This window comes from Episyrphus balteatus, chromosome 1, assembly GCF_945859705.1.
Source record: "Episyrphus balteatus chromosome 1, idEpiBalt1.1, whole genome shotgun sequence".
Lineage (NCBI taxonomy): Eukaryota > Metazoa > Arthropoda > Insecta > Diptera > Syrphidae > Episyrphus > Episyrphus balteatus.
In genome coordinates, this window is record NC_079134.1 from 104,732,070 (window position 1) to 104,746,059 (window position 13,990).

The 13,990-nt window shown below is 30.8% G+C and overlaps 1 protein-coding gene across 3 annotated transcripts in view; it reads left to right on the forward strand.

The window, feature by feature from the left end:
* The window catches only part of LOC129907424 (protein 5NUC-like), a 31,665-nt gene extending 23,306 nt beyond the window's left edge, over positions 1-8,359 (forward strand). For all 3 annotated transcript variants that reach the window (XM_055983634.1, XM_055983633.1, XM_055983635.1), the window contains 3 exons: positions 7,492-7,721; positions 7,780-7,930; positions 7,983-8,359. In XM_055983634.1, the coding sequence (XP_055839609.1) occupies positions 7,507-7,721; positions 7,780-7,930; positions 7,983-8,243 (627 nt within the window). In that variant the 5' untranslated portion in view covers positions 7,492-7,506 and the 3' untranslated portion in view covers positions 8,244-8,359. The remainder of the gene's footprint in view (positions 1-7,491; positions 7,722-7,779; positions 7,931-7,982) is intronic.
* The last annotated feature ends 5,631 nt before the right edge of the window (positions 8,360-13,990 follow it).

Here is a 13,990-nt window from a genome sequence, read left to right on the forward strand (position 1 = left end):
CCGTATCAGATTTGAGTTGAACTTGACTTGACCGATTTTACGGATTTTTGTATCCTTTTGAAGCTATTTCAACATTTTAACATAATTTTGAGATCTTGTCATTGGATTTAAGCGTAAGATTATAATAAAACTATTGAAACAAAATAATTAAATTGGTTTCATTTTTCATTCCAAAAACATGATTAACGTACCTATCGTTTTTCCTGCAAACAATAAACTTTAATTTATTTCTCTAAACAGCCAGATCCCGCGCAAACAATAGACAGAAATGAAACGATTAGATGGATAGAAACATTAGATTTTATATCACATTAATTTTGAAATGAAAATTAATTCTGACATATAGTCACTTACATAAAAAGTGGGCCAAATGCAAAAAAAAAAACAAATATTTACAATAATATACTGATAGCAAACATCTTCGACTTAGAGTGTAAACCTGCTAACTCCATTAAAGTAAATTTTACAGGAGAAAGAAAAAACTTCTCAAAATGGTTCTTGTCAATTTAAAAGAAAAATCCAAAATACCATTTTCTTCATTTCTATGTGAAAGCAGATTCAAAAAGACTCGTAGTTTCGTATCTTTTTAGCATTTTTGTGAGTTAGCAGGTTTTCTTCAGTTAGTGATGCAATAAAATATTGGATTTAGCAGTTTTTCTACAAAAATAAAAAATGTTATGAATATTGTTTATCAATAGATTTTAATGATTTTCTTATAAATACAGGTTGATTCAGGAGGAATGTGCCATTCGTATGGGGGGAGGGGACAGGACGCGCAATTTTCTAAAAAATTGACTTAATTTGGAAAAAAAATATTACAAATCAGCGGTTACACCAACTATTACGTGATGTGCCTTTTTATAAATCCACAAACCTCGTCTATTTTCTCGTTTAAAGCTGTTTTATGAAATAGTTTTTGGAAAATTAATTTTCAAAATCCAAATTACAAAAAAATAAGTGGAAAATGTTAATTCCCTTCGGATGAAACTTGCAACATCTTTTATAATTCCGAAAGAACAAAAATATTTCGGGTGGAAAGTTGTCTATTTAAAACCCACAATAGGGCTGATTGACACCAAGAAGAATGTAAAATGATAATGTGTAGTTCAATCTAACACGTAGCAGTGTCAAATACAGAATGCAGCTGGGTACATAATACGGTTCTTATTCAGACTGACTTATATAAGGTTTTTTCATCACCTTCCTCAGCCTCATGTTAACTTTAGGTGATTTGAAGGACAACCATGTAATCAAGAATGAAGTTCTTCTTACACGGAGAAAAAAGTGTCACCTTAATAAGATGATGCGCACATTAAATTTCACCTCCTTAAAATATCCGCTTAAAATAAGGTGTTATCCGCTTAGAATAAGGTGATTCCACTTAAACTCAGTAAAATTAAAAAAAACCGACAAAAAAAATTTTATTTTAATTATAGTCACACTTTAGTCATACTCATTTCCAACAGTGAGATAGCACAGTGGTAAGGCACTGGCTTAGTAACCCAACAGTTGTAGGTTCGATCCCCGGTCACGGTTGCCACTTCAAAAAAAAATTTGTGACCAAGGATGTAAATAAAAATGACCAAACACAACTAAAAATGACCAAAATAATTTGTTTCTGCTAACTTTAAACTAAAGACAAAATTATATAAAGAATATACGTAAGGGGCAATAGAACAGTAACCATAAATGGAGGGCTCACAGCTATAACGAACCAAGTCAATTAAAAATTCAAATCTAGTACCAAAACTTGCACAAGGTTTAAGATCTGTCATTAGTTTAGGCAAAAAGTCAAAATTGTCATTTGTTGAAAAAAAATTTTATCCATGCCATAAGATACAATGGTAGCGTATTTACTTTAACTCCTTATATATCCGAGTTCATTTTTTTTGTTGGTTCACTTCAGCTCTTAGCCCTGAAAATATCAGACCTTGCTTAAAATCTTGTAGAGTTGTTTATGATAATGCAAAAATTATCGTCATTTTTCGGGTTCAAGTGTTGCAAGTTGCAACGGAACATTTTCTCAACAGCATTCACTGTAGAAAAATACACGAATTTTATCCCTTTTCAGGAAAAATTGAAATTGGGAAAATTATCTTAGGCCAGTCATTATATACATTTGGAAATGCAAAATGACCGAGAAAGCTAAATTTTGGATATGTTGTAGAGGATGCTTAAAAAAGCTTAACTTGAAGTTTTCGACCAAGATTTCCTATGAGCTTTTTCCGCCATTTTGAAAAAAAGGATAAAATTGGTTTTTTGACAATAACTCGGCTATCTGACGAGATGCGAAAATTTTACAAGGAGCTTTTTTGTAGCTTTTAACGAGTTCTACAATTCTTGCATTCACATTTTTTATGTATCATGAACCGTTTTCGAGATATCAATTAAAAAAGTCAAAAATTTAGGACATGCAATTTGTTTTTTGACATAATCTATTTTTGGGTGATGAATATCGAAAAAATTATTAACATAAAATTTGTAGCCCACATTCAGACCTACTATGTCGTATTTTTATATTTTTTTTTTGGACAAAAATTACGACTTCCAGCCGGCCGCAAAGTCGTTTAGTCCGCTCCCACCGCCAAGCAAGCCGCCCGTTCGGTTGTAAAAAAAACAATCATTCATGTTTTTTTTTTTAATGTTTATATCATTATATCAGTAACACATACATACAAATGTATGTATTTATTTAATAAATAATGAGAAGAAGATGGTAATGGTTTTTTTGTTACCCCAATTTTATTAACCCAAATTTTGTAAATACAGTATACCGGCTTTTTGTGCATTTTGTTATTTGCTTCAATCTCAATATTATTTAGTTCATCAAAATTGCAATTAGATCAGTGCCAATAATTTTTGAAAATAAAAAAATTATTAGCAGCATTTAGGATAAATGGTATATGAAAGCGGAAAAATAAATTGCACACAAACTAATTGGTGGCCTTGTTCGATTTCACTAGTCAAAAAGTTTTTTTTTTATAGAAATCAAAGTATACATCACAAAAATAGTGTTTTGAACGTTCAAAATTCAATATCTCAACAACTTTGCACGTTAGAGCTATTCTAATGCTAGATTGAATTTAAGAAGGTCAAAGGCCATTAGAAATGTATAATGTATAATGTATAGAAACCACTATCTTAAATCGATCTTAAAACTCGTTTTTTTTCAATTTTTCTCAATATTTTCTAAATCAAAAGTATAGTTTTTCCATACAATCTTAAATACCTAAAAGGTTTTAATATAAGTAACTAAAATTAAAATTGCTCAAATAACATTTAAAATACATAGAAAACATAACAAAGTAATTTTTAACCAAGATTTGTTAAAATCAAACCATTTTGGTAAAAGATAAAAATAAAAAATAAAAAAATCGTATTTTTTCCATTTTTTCAATATTTTTGAGATTATATAAATAAAATGGTTTTAGTAAAAGTTATGACACTTTTATTACCCACAACGTTTGCATTTAACTTTTGTTGATAGGAGGTCTACTTTTGACAGAAATCGTAAAAAACCAAGATTTTCGACACCAACACTTTTTCGCCCACCCACCCTTTTCCACCAATTAGTTTGTGGGCAATTTATTTTTCCGCTTTCATATACCATTTATCCTAAATGCTGCTAATAATTTTTTTATTTTCAAAAATTATTGGCACTGATCTAATTGCAATTTTGATGAACTAAATAATATTGAGATTGAAGCAAATAACAAAATGCACAAAAAGCCGGTATACTGTATTTACAAAATTTGGGTTAATAAAATTGGGGTAACAAAAAAACCATTACCATCTTCTTCTCATTATTTATTAAATAAATACATACATTTGTATGTATGTGTTACTGATATAATGATATAAACATTAAAAAAAAAACATGAATGATTGTTTTTTTTACAACCGAACGGGCGGCTTGCTTGGCGGTGGGAGCGGACTAAACGACTTTGCGGCCGGCTGGAAGTCGTAATTTTTGTCCAAAAAAAAATATAAAAATACGACATAGTAGGTCTGAATGTGGGCTACAAATTTTATGTTAATAATTTTTTCGATATTCATCACCCAAAAATAGATTATCTCAAAAAACAAATTGCATGTCCTAAATTTTTGACTTTTTTAATCGATATCTCGAAAACGGTTCATGATACACAAAAAATGTGAATGCAAGAATTGTAGAACTCGTTAAAAGCTACAAAAAAGCTCCTTGTAAAATTTTCGCATCTCGTCAGATAGCCGAGTTATTGTCAAAAAACCAATTTTATCCTTTTTTTCAAAATGGCGGAAAAAGCTCATAGGAAATCTTGGTCGAAAACTTCAAGTTAAGCTTTTTTAAGCATCCTCTACAACATATCCAAAATTTAGCTTTCTCGGTCATTTTGCATTTCTAAGCCGTTTTTTCCGACATAATGACTGGCCTATCTATGAATTTGAAACTGAACCTTCCGCAATGTAGATCATTGAATTTACTTAAAATGTTTAAATATAAAATTGATTGTTTTAGATTAGAAGTTTCTCAGCTTTTTTTTACTATAGAAACATCTTCAATGTTTTCAAAAAAAAAATCTCTGTTCTTCTGGACAAGAAATAATATTTTTGATATACTATTTATTTTCATACCCAACATGGCATCCTTTAATTTTTTGTGGACATGAAATTTGAAAGTAGAGCTTTAACGTGAACAGGATTATACCCGGAAAAATTAAAAGTCACTTTTCCCTTATTCTGAGTTGTGTCCGAAAAGTTATTCACGTTCGGAAAACTCCTCGTATTTCAAACTTTTTCCTAGAACTTTTTGCTAGGTTCGTTAGATCGTTTCACACTAAATTTTTGGTAAAATTAAGAACATATGAAACTAGTCGAACAAAAATATTTCGGGTAGAACTTTTCACTGGAAACTAATAATAGCCCAGGCTGATACTTTGTTCATTTCTTCAGAAAAAATTACCAAGTGGAATAATAACACTGTGCAAGTTTTTGAAACAAATTTTTGAGACAGGTGCGCGATTAACTGTTTCCCCCTATTTCGGACCCGAGAAATCGATTGGCGTCATTAGTTTTTCGATTTGTCTGTACGACTTCGAACAAATTTTTTTTTTGAAAGTTTTTTCAATTATTTTGAGAATTTTCCACTGTTTTTAGTCATTTTCCAACCAAAAACAATTTTTATATTGCTAATTATTCTGCTCAAACGTTATTTGCTACCAGTAGAAAGACATTATAAACAATTTTGAAATTTTAGTGATTTTTTTTTAAGTTGAAAAAAAAAATTAAAATTTTTTACATTGTTTATCGTTTTTTTCGCTGTTGTTGTTCTCTTTTGCACAAATACATTGCATGTTTTCCATTAAAAATTAATTTAACTATTAGTTTAGTGTTGGTTAAACTTCGACAGTCTATCGATAGCATCGATAACAAAAAAATATCGAGTATATCGATATTTCACAAAACTATCGATAGTTTCAATACTTTCAAATTATTTTACCACAAGGCTACCGATATTATCGATAGTTTTTTCTTAAAACTATCGATAATGGAAACTATCGATATCTACTAAACACTATGTTAATTCGTTGTTTACATCCAATGTCAAACGAAAACTTAACTTGTAGTTCAAATTGTGTTTAATTTTTTTCGTTGCAATTGCCTTTGCGACAATTTTAGCTGTCGTACCAATATATTTAAACGCGTTTGAGAAATCTACACATGATTACAAGTCTTTTCTAATTCAGAAGGTTGATAAGCCGAAAGTGATGATTCTGGCTTTGATTGAAAGGAAGGTGGTATATATTCATCAGATGGACTTGGAATTGGACACTTTGGAATCGGTATGACATCTAAATGAGGTATTGGCATTTGAGCGCCAGAACACTTTTGTAAATAGTTTTGCAACGAGTTAATCTGGCGAATTTATTTACACATGCGTAGCAGTTATCTTCACTGTGATCTTTTGGATCTGACTATATCATTGGGACTCCAAAATCCAGACTTGACCATTTGATAAGCTTATTATAACAATTTGAACAAATAATGCTTGGTGCCCATTCGACGTCTCTTATAACATTTAAATTGAAATATTTTTCATACGTAGCAAAAAGTTTTAAAACCACTCGTACCATTTCTCATAAAAAAAATAGCTTTGAAATTAATTAAACACAATTTGAACTACAAGTTAAGTTTTCGTTTGACATTAACCAACACTAAATTAGCAGTTAAATTAATTTTTAATGGAAAACATGCAATGTATTTGTGCAAAGAGAACAAAAACAGCGAAAAAAACGATAAACAATGTAAAAAAAAAAAAATCACTAAAATTTCAAAATTGTTTATAATGTCTTTCTACTGGTAGCAAATTACGTTTGAGCAGAATTATTAGCAATAAAAATATTGTTTTTGGTTGAAAAATGACTAAAAACAATGGGAAACTCTCAAAGTAATTGAAAAAACATTCAAAAAAAATTTTGTTCGGAGTCGTACCGATAAATCGAAAAACTAATGATGCCAGTGGATTTCTCGGGTCCGAAATAGGGCGAAACAGTTATTCGCGCGCCTGTTAAGAATTTCGACTTGCACAGTGTAAGTGACCAAATGACCAAGTGAATATAAAATGACCAATTTTGGTCATAAATGACCATTGTGGCAACCGTGTCCCCGGTGGCTGCCAGTTTTATTTAATTTGCGCATTCAAGAAATTAATGTGACTTGTCACCTTAAAGCCTGGTACGCTGCTCGCACTAAATTTTAGCTGAGATAAAATTCCCATACAAGTTATCGATAGCTTGTATGGGATCCATTTTATCTCGGCTAAAAATTTTCGATAAATTTGTATGGGAGCTGAAATTTAGCGCGAGCAGCGTACCAGGCTTAAGGGAGGAAAGAAATCCCTCTGGAAGAAAGCTTTTCCAATAATTTTTTTTGGAAAACCGAAATTGAAATTTGGAAAAGTATATGAATCGAAAAATATTTCCGACACTTAAACAAAAATATCGCAAGTAAAAAATTAGGAAAGTACCAATGTTGAATTACATTAATGAGGTGTATTTTTCTTTAGTCAGCACATATGCTATACAAAAAAAAAACAGAATTGGCAGAATTTTTTTGTTTAAGTATAATGCTGGCAGAATTTTGAAAAGCAGAATTTTAAAAAGCAGAATTTTGAAAAGCAGAATAGAAAAAAAGCAGAATTTTGAAAAGCAGAATTTTGAAGCCAGAATTTTGACCCGATCCCAATCTTTTGATGTCGTTCTATTTATGAAATTTAATGAAAAAAATTTGATAAAAAATTTGTTGAGCTAGAATCCGATTTTTTTAAATGGCAAAGTAATTGCAAAGAGTTTAAGGACCATTTCATTCACAAATAGGAAACAGTTATCTAAAAATTACGTTTATGTTTTATTTTTTATTAATTTGTAATGCAAATTTATATTGCAAAAAAAATAAAATAATAGAATATGCTTTAATGTATAGTTAAAAGTTTCAACATTATTCCATTTCCAGTAACTTGAGTTTAACATGAAAAGATTTGTTGTCCTTGCCGTACTAGGCATTGCGTTGCTCTCATCAGAAGCTACTCCCGTATCTAAATCTAATTCAATTGAATTCCTCATATTACACAACAATGATATGCATGCTCGGTTTGAACAAACCAGTGTAAGTGGAGGAAAATGTTCGCAAGGAGACGAGAATACCAACAAATGTTATGGTGGTTTTGCAAGGACTGCACACGAGTATGTAAAAAGGCTTTACCATCGTTTGTATACATTATCGAAACTTATTTTTTATTAGAATTCGTAAATTCCGGGACGAAGCGAAATCAACTGGACCTCCAATACTGTATTTGAATGCAGGAGACACATATACCGGGACTCCATGGTTTACCATATTTAAAGACAACATAACAGCAGCGTTTTTAAACAAACTTTCTCCTGATGCCATTGTTAGTTAAATTTTATAAGATCAAGCAACAATAATATTATTTTCTTTTATAGTCCTTAGGAAATCATGAGTTCGATGAAGGCGTCGAAGGATTAGTTCCCTTTTTAAATAAAGTCAAATTTCCTGTACTTGCTGCAAATTTAGATCTTTCTAAGGAACCGGAACTTTTATCGGCAAAAAGTCTTATGAAATCCATTATTCTAGAGGTATCAGGAATCAGAGTAGGTGTAATTGGATATGTTACACCTGAAACAAAACTTCTCACTTTAAAAAACAATGTAGAATTCAAAGACGAAATAAGATCCATTAAGTAAGTAGAAAAATAGAAATTTAAGGTGTTAGTTAATCTTAAAATTTCAAGTCAATTATATCTAACCAGTTTTTTCTAATAAAATCGAGGGGATGACGAATTTATTTAATATTAATATAAGTTATGCTGTTTCAATAAATAAATTTTGTCTTAAAAGAAAAAGAAAAAAACAGTTATTCAAAAACGTTAAATTTACTCACAATAGGTGTGTTTTTTATTACCACCGGTCTTAACTGGACAAAAAAAACGCAGTCGGGGCTAAGCAATTTACATGTTAAATGCAACAACACTTTAGCCCCTTGGGCTTAGTTGTTTAGCCCGGAAAATTCTCTGGGCTTTACTTTTTCAACAGATTTAAATCTGTGCTACCAAATTAACTTGTTCGTAAATTGTTTAGAATTTGTTCAAAAACATCAAAATTGATGTTTGGAATGACAATTATTATTTTAAATATTTATTTAATAGTTAGTTAAACTTTTTTTCTTCAAAAACACACAAGAAAGCCCAAAAGCGAAAAATATGACATCTTTATATATTTTTGTGTCAGCTGATTTCGGAACATTTAGTATGCAGTGCTGCCAATTTTTCTCGCTAAGCCCCGAGGCGTTTTTTTTAACCAGTTAAGACCGGTGGTAATAAAAAACACACCTAATACCGCCTGAATTATATTTTGGTAGATTCCAGTTTCTAACGGATCTATTTGATTTGTGTCTTTGTTATGAAATTATGTATTTAACCATTTAAAGCACACATATTCAGTCAGTAATCTGCTCGTTCAAGTCGTCTCACTTTTTGTCAATTTTAAGCATTTTAAACTACTCTTCCAGAAACTCGAGGAGACATCAGACATGTAACTTAAACGTGGACAAGTTTGTTTAATGGATAATTTGACAGATAACAAATCCTTACATAAAAAAGCAAACAAAATTAACAATTTCCAAAGAAATTATTTAATAGCTCTTCACAGAATATCCACTTAGATCATGAGCCTACTAGAATCTCCGACGTAGAAGGTCAATCAGCTTATAAGCTTCACTTATTCCCCACACTCTGAAAAATATGGCGTTTATATCCATCATCCGAATCAGTTCGAGGCTAACCGCTTTGAATAACGTCAACAAAAGAAGTCTTGTAATGTTGTGATACAAACTGCCAAATTTCAGTACTACAAAGAAGTAAGCCAGAAGATGATGATTAAAATTACTTGATCAGATTTACATATAACAAATTAATTGAATAGCACATATTATGGGTACAAAACTTTCAGATGGTGTTCATTGCAAAGGAGTTTAAAATGCGTTAAAGAAATACTGCCTTAATTCCATGCATCTGGGCATTTACCTTATGCTTAGTCTGCCCACTTGTACTTACAACACAAGACATGCTTCAATTGAACGAGGTAATGGATCCAAGTGTTTATAAGAGGTTTACAGAAAGTTTTTTTTACTGTTCGACGTTCTGATGAACTTTGTTGTCGAATTTCAACCGATATGATTATTGATCAACCGATTATAAAATCTATGAAAACAGATGGAGGCATTTCTCGAGAAAGAAGTACGAAAGAAAGTGTGATAAGTAAATGGGTTACGGCGCACACTGGGGCCTACTATATGGGCGGGATGCCCATAAGTCCATTTCTTATGTCGTTTTCTATTGACGAATCTCAGAATGATATTTGTAAATTTGACAGCTGAAAGGGGGGGTGAAGAGGGGAAATAGTGGACAAATCTCAGATTTCATGATCTATTTGCGTCTTGAGATTCAAAAAAATGACAAAAAAATGAATCTGAGATTCAAGAATCTGATTCTGGATTTTTATCAAGATTCACGCATACAAACACACCCACTTTCACACACACTCCTCTGTTTGACATTTGTCTGAACATTTGTTGTTGTTTTATTTTTTTTATACGCACAGATTTCGCACACAATTACAAAACTAGATTTCATATTCTATTTGCAGTGGAAAATCTAAGAATTTTACACAAAAATCTCAAAAGTCAATAGAAAACGACATTAAATTATAACTTTTACGTTTTTTTTTTTGTTTTATTTCATGAGTATATATGCTTTCCTATCTATTTCTAAGCTTTATATCATGAATTAAGCACAACAGCTGAAAAAGTGAAGCATCAAAGTGCAAAGTTTGATACCATTGATTTCATCCAGTTTTAGTGGTTAATCATGGATATAATTTTTTTCTTCGTATTAAGTGAAAATAAAAATAACTAAAAACTATCAGCTATGGTCTTTTTTCGAGAAATTATCGATTTTCATGGAAATGCGCAGGAGGCTTTAACTTTTGAGTTCAGTTTTATGTTAAGAGTACCCCTATGCATTATTAACAGGCAATAGTTTTAAAAGAACCTTGTGCATTTCCATGAAAATCGATAATTTCTCGAAAAAAGACCTCCGACTTTAGCCTCAGATATCTCTGATATTTTAAAAAGTATAATTCTAAAAAACACTTCAGTGAACTCTACTTACCTTGGCCCATAGCTGATAGTTTTTAGTTATTTTTATTTTCACTTAATACGAAGAAAAAAATTATATCCATGATTAACCACTAAAACTGGATGAAATCAATGGTATCAAACTTTGCACTTTGATGCTCCACTTTTTCAGCTGTTGTGCTTAATTCATGATATAAAGCTTAGAAATAGATAGAGAAGCACATATACTCATGAAATAAAACAAAAAAAAAACGTAAAAGTTATAATTTAAGAAATGGACTCATGGGCATCCCGCCCATATAGTAGGCCCCAGTGTGCGGCGTTACGGGATACATGCAATGAATGGGTGGGAAGTTCAAATGGACAAAAGAGATCACAATGCAGATGCAAGTGATTCGCGGCGTAAAAAAGTTGCTAAAGATATTAAAAAACTTCTTGATTGGTTTTCATCACATGAACCTTTTCCTAAAATTAATGAAATCGTATCTATTGCTTCTGAAGTTGTTGGTGAGGATAAAATTAATCGCCATAAGGCTCATGAGGTTGGGATTGCTTCCACGTCTAGGGTCTAGAATGACAGGTGAAACATTTACTCCGTATACCTAATAATAGACCCAGTATAAAAGACCCAGTATTATTATTTACTAACATGAGTATAACCAAAAACCAAAGCATTTGAGGATGAGATTGAAAAATTTTTTGAGTAGGTAAGGGGCTAACCTTATCATTTTCATGCAGCTGGAATGCGTAGAACAACAAAGTCAGCAATTTACGATTGCTTTCAATCAGTCAATACTCAGGTTGATCGCACAACCGCTACTTACATTATTGAAGGAGGATAATTACTACATCACGTTGTGTGGGATCGAGAACAAACCCTTAGCGTTATTAGGTATGTTTGGGTACTGCCTAAAACAGAAATATTTCTATTTTTTTCAAAATTTTCAACCAAATTCCTGTTTGGGTACTCTGGAATTGTGTAGTTTTGTACACTATTTTTGACAAAAGTAGATATGTTTCTGTTTTAGGCAGTACCCAAACAGACCTATTTTTAATACTCTTTTATTGTTTTTATTTTTATAATAATATGCAACTAACAGTTTTAATAAAACCAATTACAAGATGCACTAGAATTCAATAAATTATGCACAGATTATTTAGAAAAAAAAAAAAAATTAAATTATAATTGCAAATAGAATTTAAATAATAAAATGAGGATAAAATGTATCTAAACAAAAAACCAATAGACAATACAAAATGAATTTGTATCAAATATACAGGGTGTCCCAAATGTAATGGATCAAACGAAATATGCTGATTGGGGAACTTAAGGGCTCTCAGAATTTGGTAACTTGTTCATCCCAAATCCTAACGGTTTTCGATTAAATGCAATTCTTGTGAAATTACGAAAATCTTTATTTTGTAACATTATTTTGCTTCCTGTGGCCATTATTGATTTTTGTTTTTTTTTTTAATTCTTTTACAAAATCATTGCGAAACAATTAGGAACAATTAATTAATCAATTATTCCAATTATTATTAATTATTCCATTCGCCATTTCGCTGCAAATTAACTAACAGTTTCAAGTTTTATAAAAAATCAATTTCTAATTTTTATTTGAAAGCAACACCACAAAAAAAGTTTGTACGGTGTGAGAATGGTTTATAATTTTAAAAAGTTGCCCTGTTGTTGTAGTTTTCTCCAATTGTTAATTGTTTATTTTTTTTTGAACAAAAGCCTCTATTTTCGTTTTTTTTTTTTTTTTTTGCTCTGAAAAACCCTGTTTTGTTGAATTCAAATTGTAGTATTTTGCGATCTAACTGCAACTTTGGAAACTTTTATATTTTTTTGAAAATTTCAATTCCCGACGAACTTTAGGACTTATATAGTAGATTTTATATTTCGATTTCATTATGTAAATGTGGATTTATTGGTGGGTCCTGGATGAAAACAAATTGGACCATATTCATAGTCATATTTTAAAAGCCTTTCTAACTTAGACTGGAGTCAAAAGTTATAAATCAGGTTAGAAGCAGCTTTTTTCCATAGAAAAATTAATTAAAAGTGGGTCTAACTTGTCTATGAATAAGATAAACCTTAGTTTATCTTAGAAGCAAGAAAGTAACAGCTTATGAAAGAACTATGAATATGGCCCATTGAAAACTGATGGATTCGAGCCGCTTTATTACTAACAAAAAACAAACGTATGGTTATTGTTTCACTAACAGTGATCAGCCAATTTTTTGCTACGAAGAATCTATGAGAAAAATTAAGATACATAGTTAATAGTTATATTTCACAAATTTTTTGTGCGACAAGTCGTTCTTGAGATATTGAGATTTATTCTCAGAAGAAATCCCTCTTCAATGCTACATCCAAACTAAGCTGACGTCACAACTTTCTCAGATTTTTTTCCTATTGACTGAACTACTTTACGAAGAATGATTTGAAAGCATATTTGCTGCAGTTAAGAAAATTGCTAATAAAATGGAATTGCATTTGGTAGTACATACATTATCGCAAAACAAAGGAACCGAGGCAACTCGCTGGCTGAGAATCATAGGGTTGTATGTCAACTCCCCTTTGTTTTGAGAAAATCGATTTCAAAGTTTTTTAAGGCTGGTTTTTGGATAAAATAGTTACATAGCAGTAAAGTATTGATGCAATCTTATAAAGGACCCTAAAAAAGTCATAAAACCATGAAAAAACATTAATTTCACCACAAAAAATGATTTTAATAGCATTTTTAAAAAATGACATAGAAGCATTTTCTTTGGAAAAAATATTGCATTTCATTGATTAATTTGCCTAAACGATTCTATACAGTAAAAAGACAGCCAATTGCGTTTTAATAATTTGCAATTTGCTTTATAAAAAAATGCAAAGGAGAATGGGCATCATTATTCAACACAATTTCATATTTTATAATTAATTCGATAAACATTAACACTTTTTTAATGCAAAAAACACGTAAACGCGATTCTATTTAAAAATCGCCACAATTTGATTTGTTTTCTTCTTTTGTTTATTTGTTTGACATACGTCAACTTTTCGTTTGACAGAACTCATATTTCTGCCGGAAGAAATTCTTTGGGCTAAATTTGTCAGGGTGGGGAAATTTTTTACTCTCTCGTGAGTGCTCTCTTCTACACAATTTTTGAAGTTGGGAACAGACTCTGACCAAAAATAACCAAATATTACTAAATTCGGCAGTTTACAACTGAGTGTGGAACTAGGGTTGCCAACTTTTTTAAAGAAAGAATAGAGTATATTTGATTTTAGAGACGAAAAAAAAAA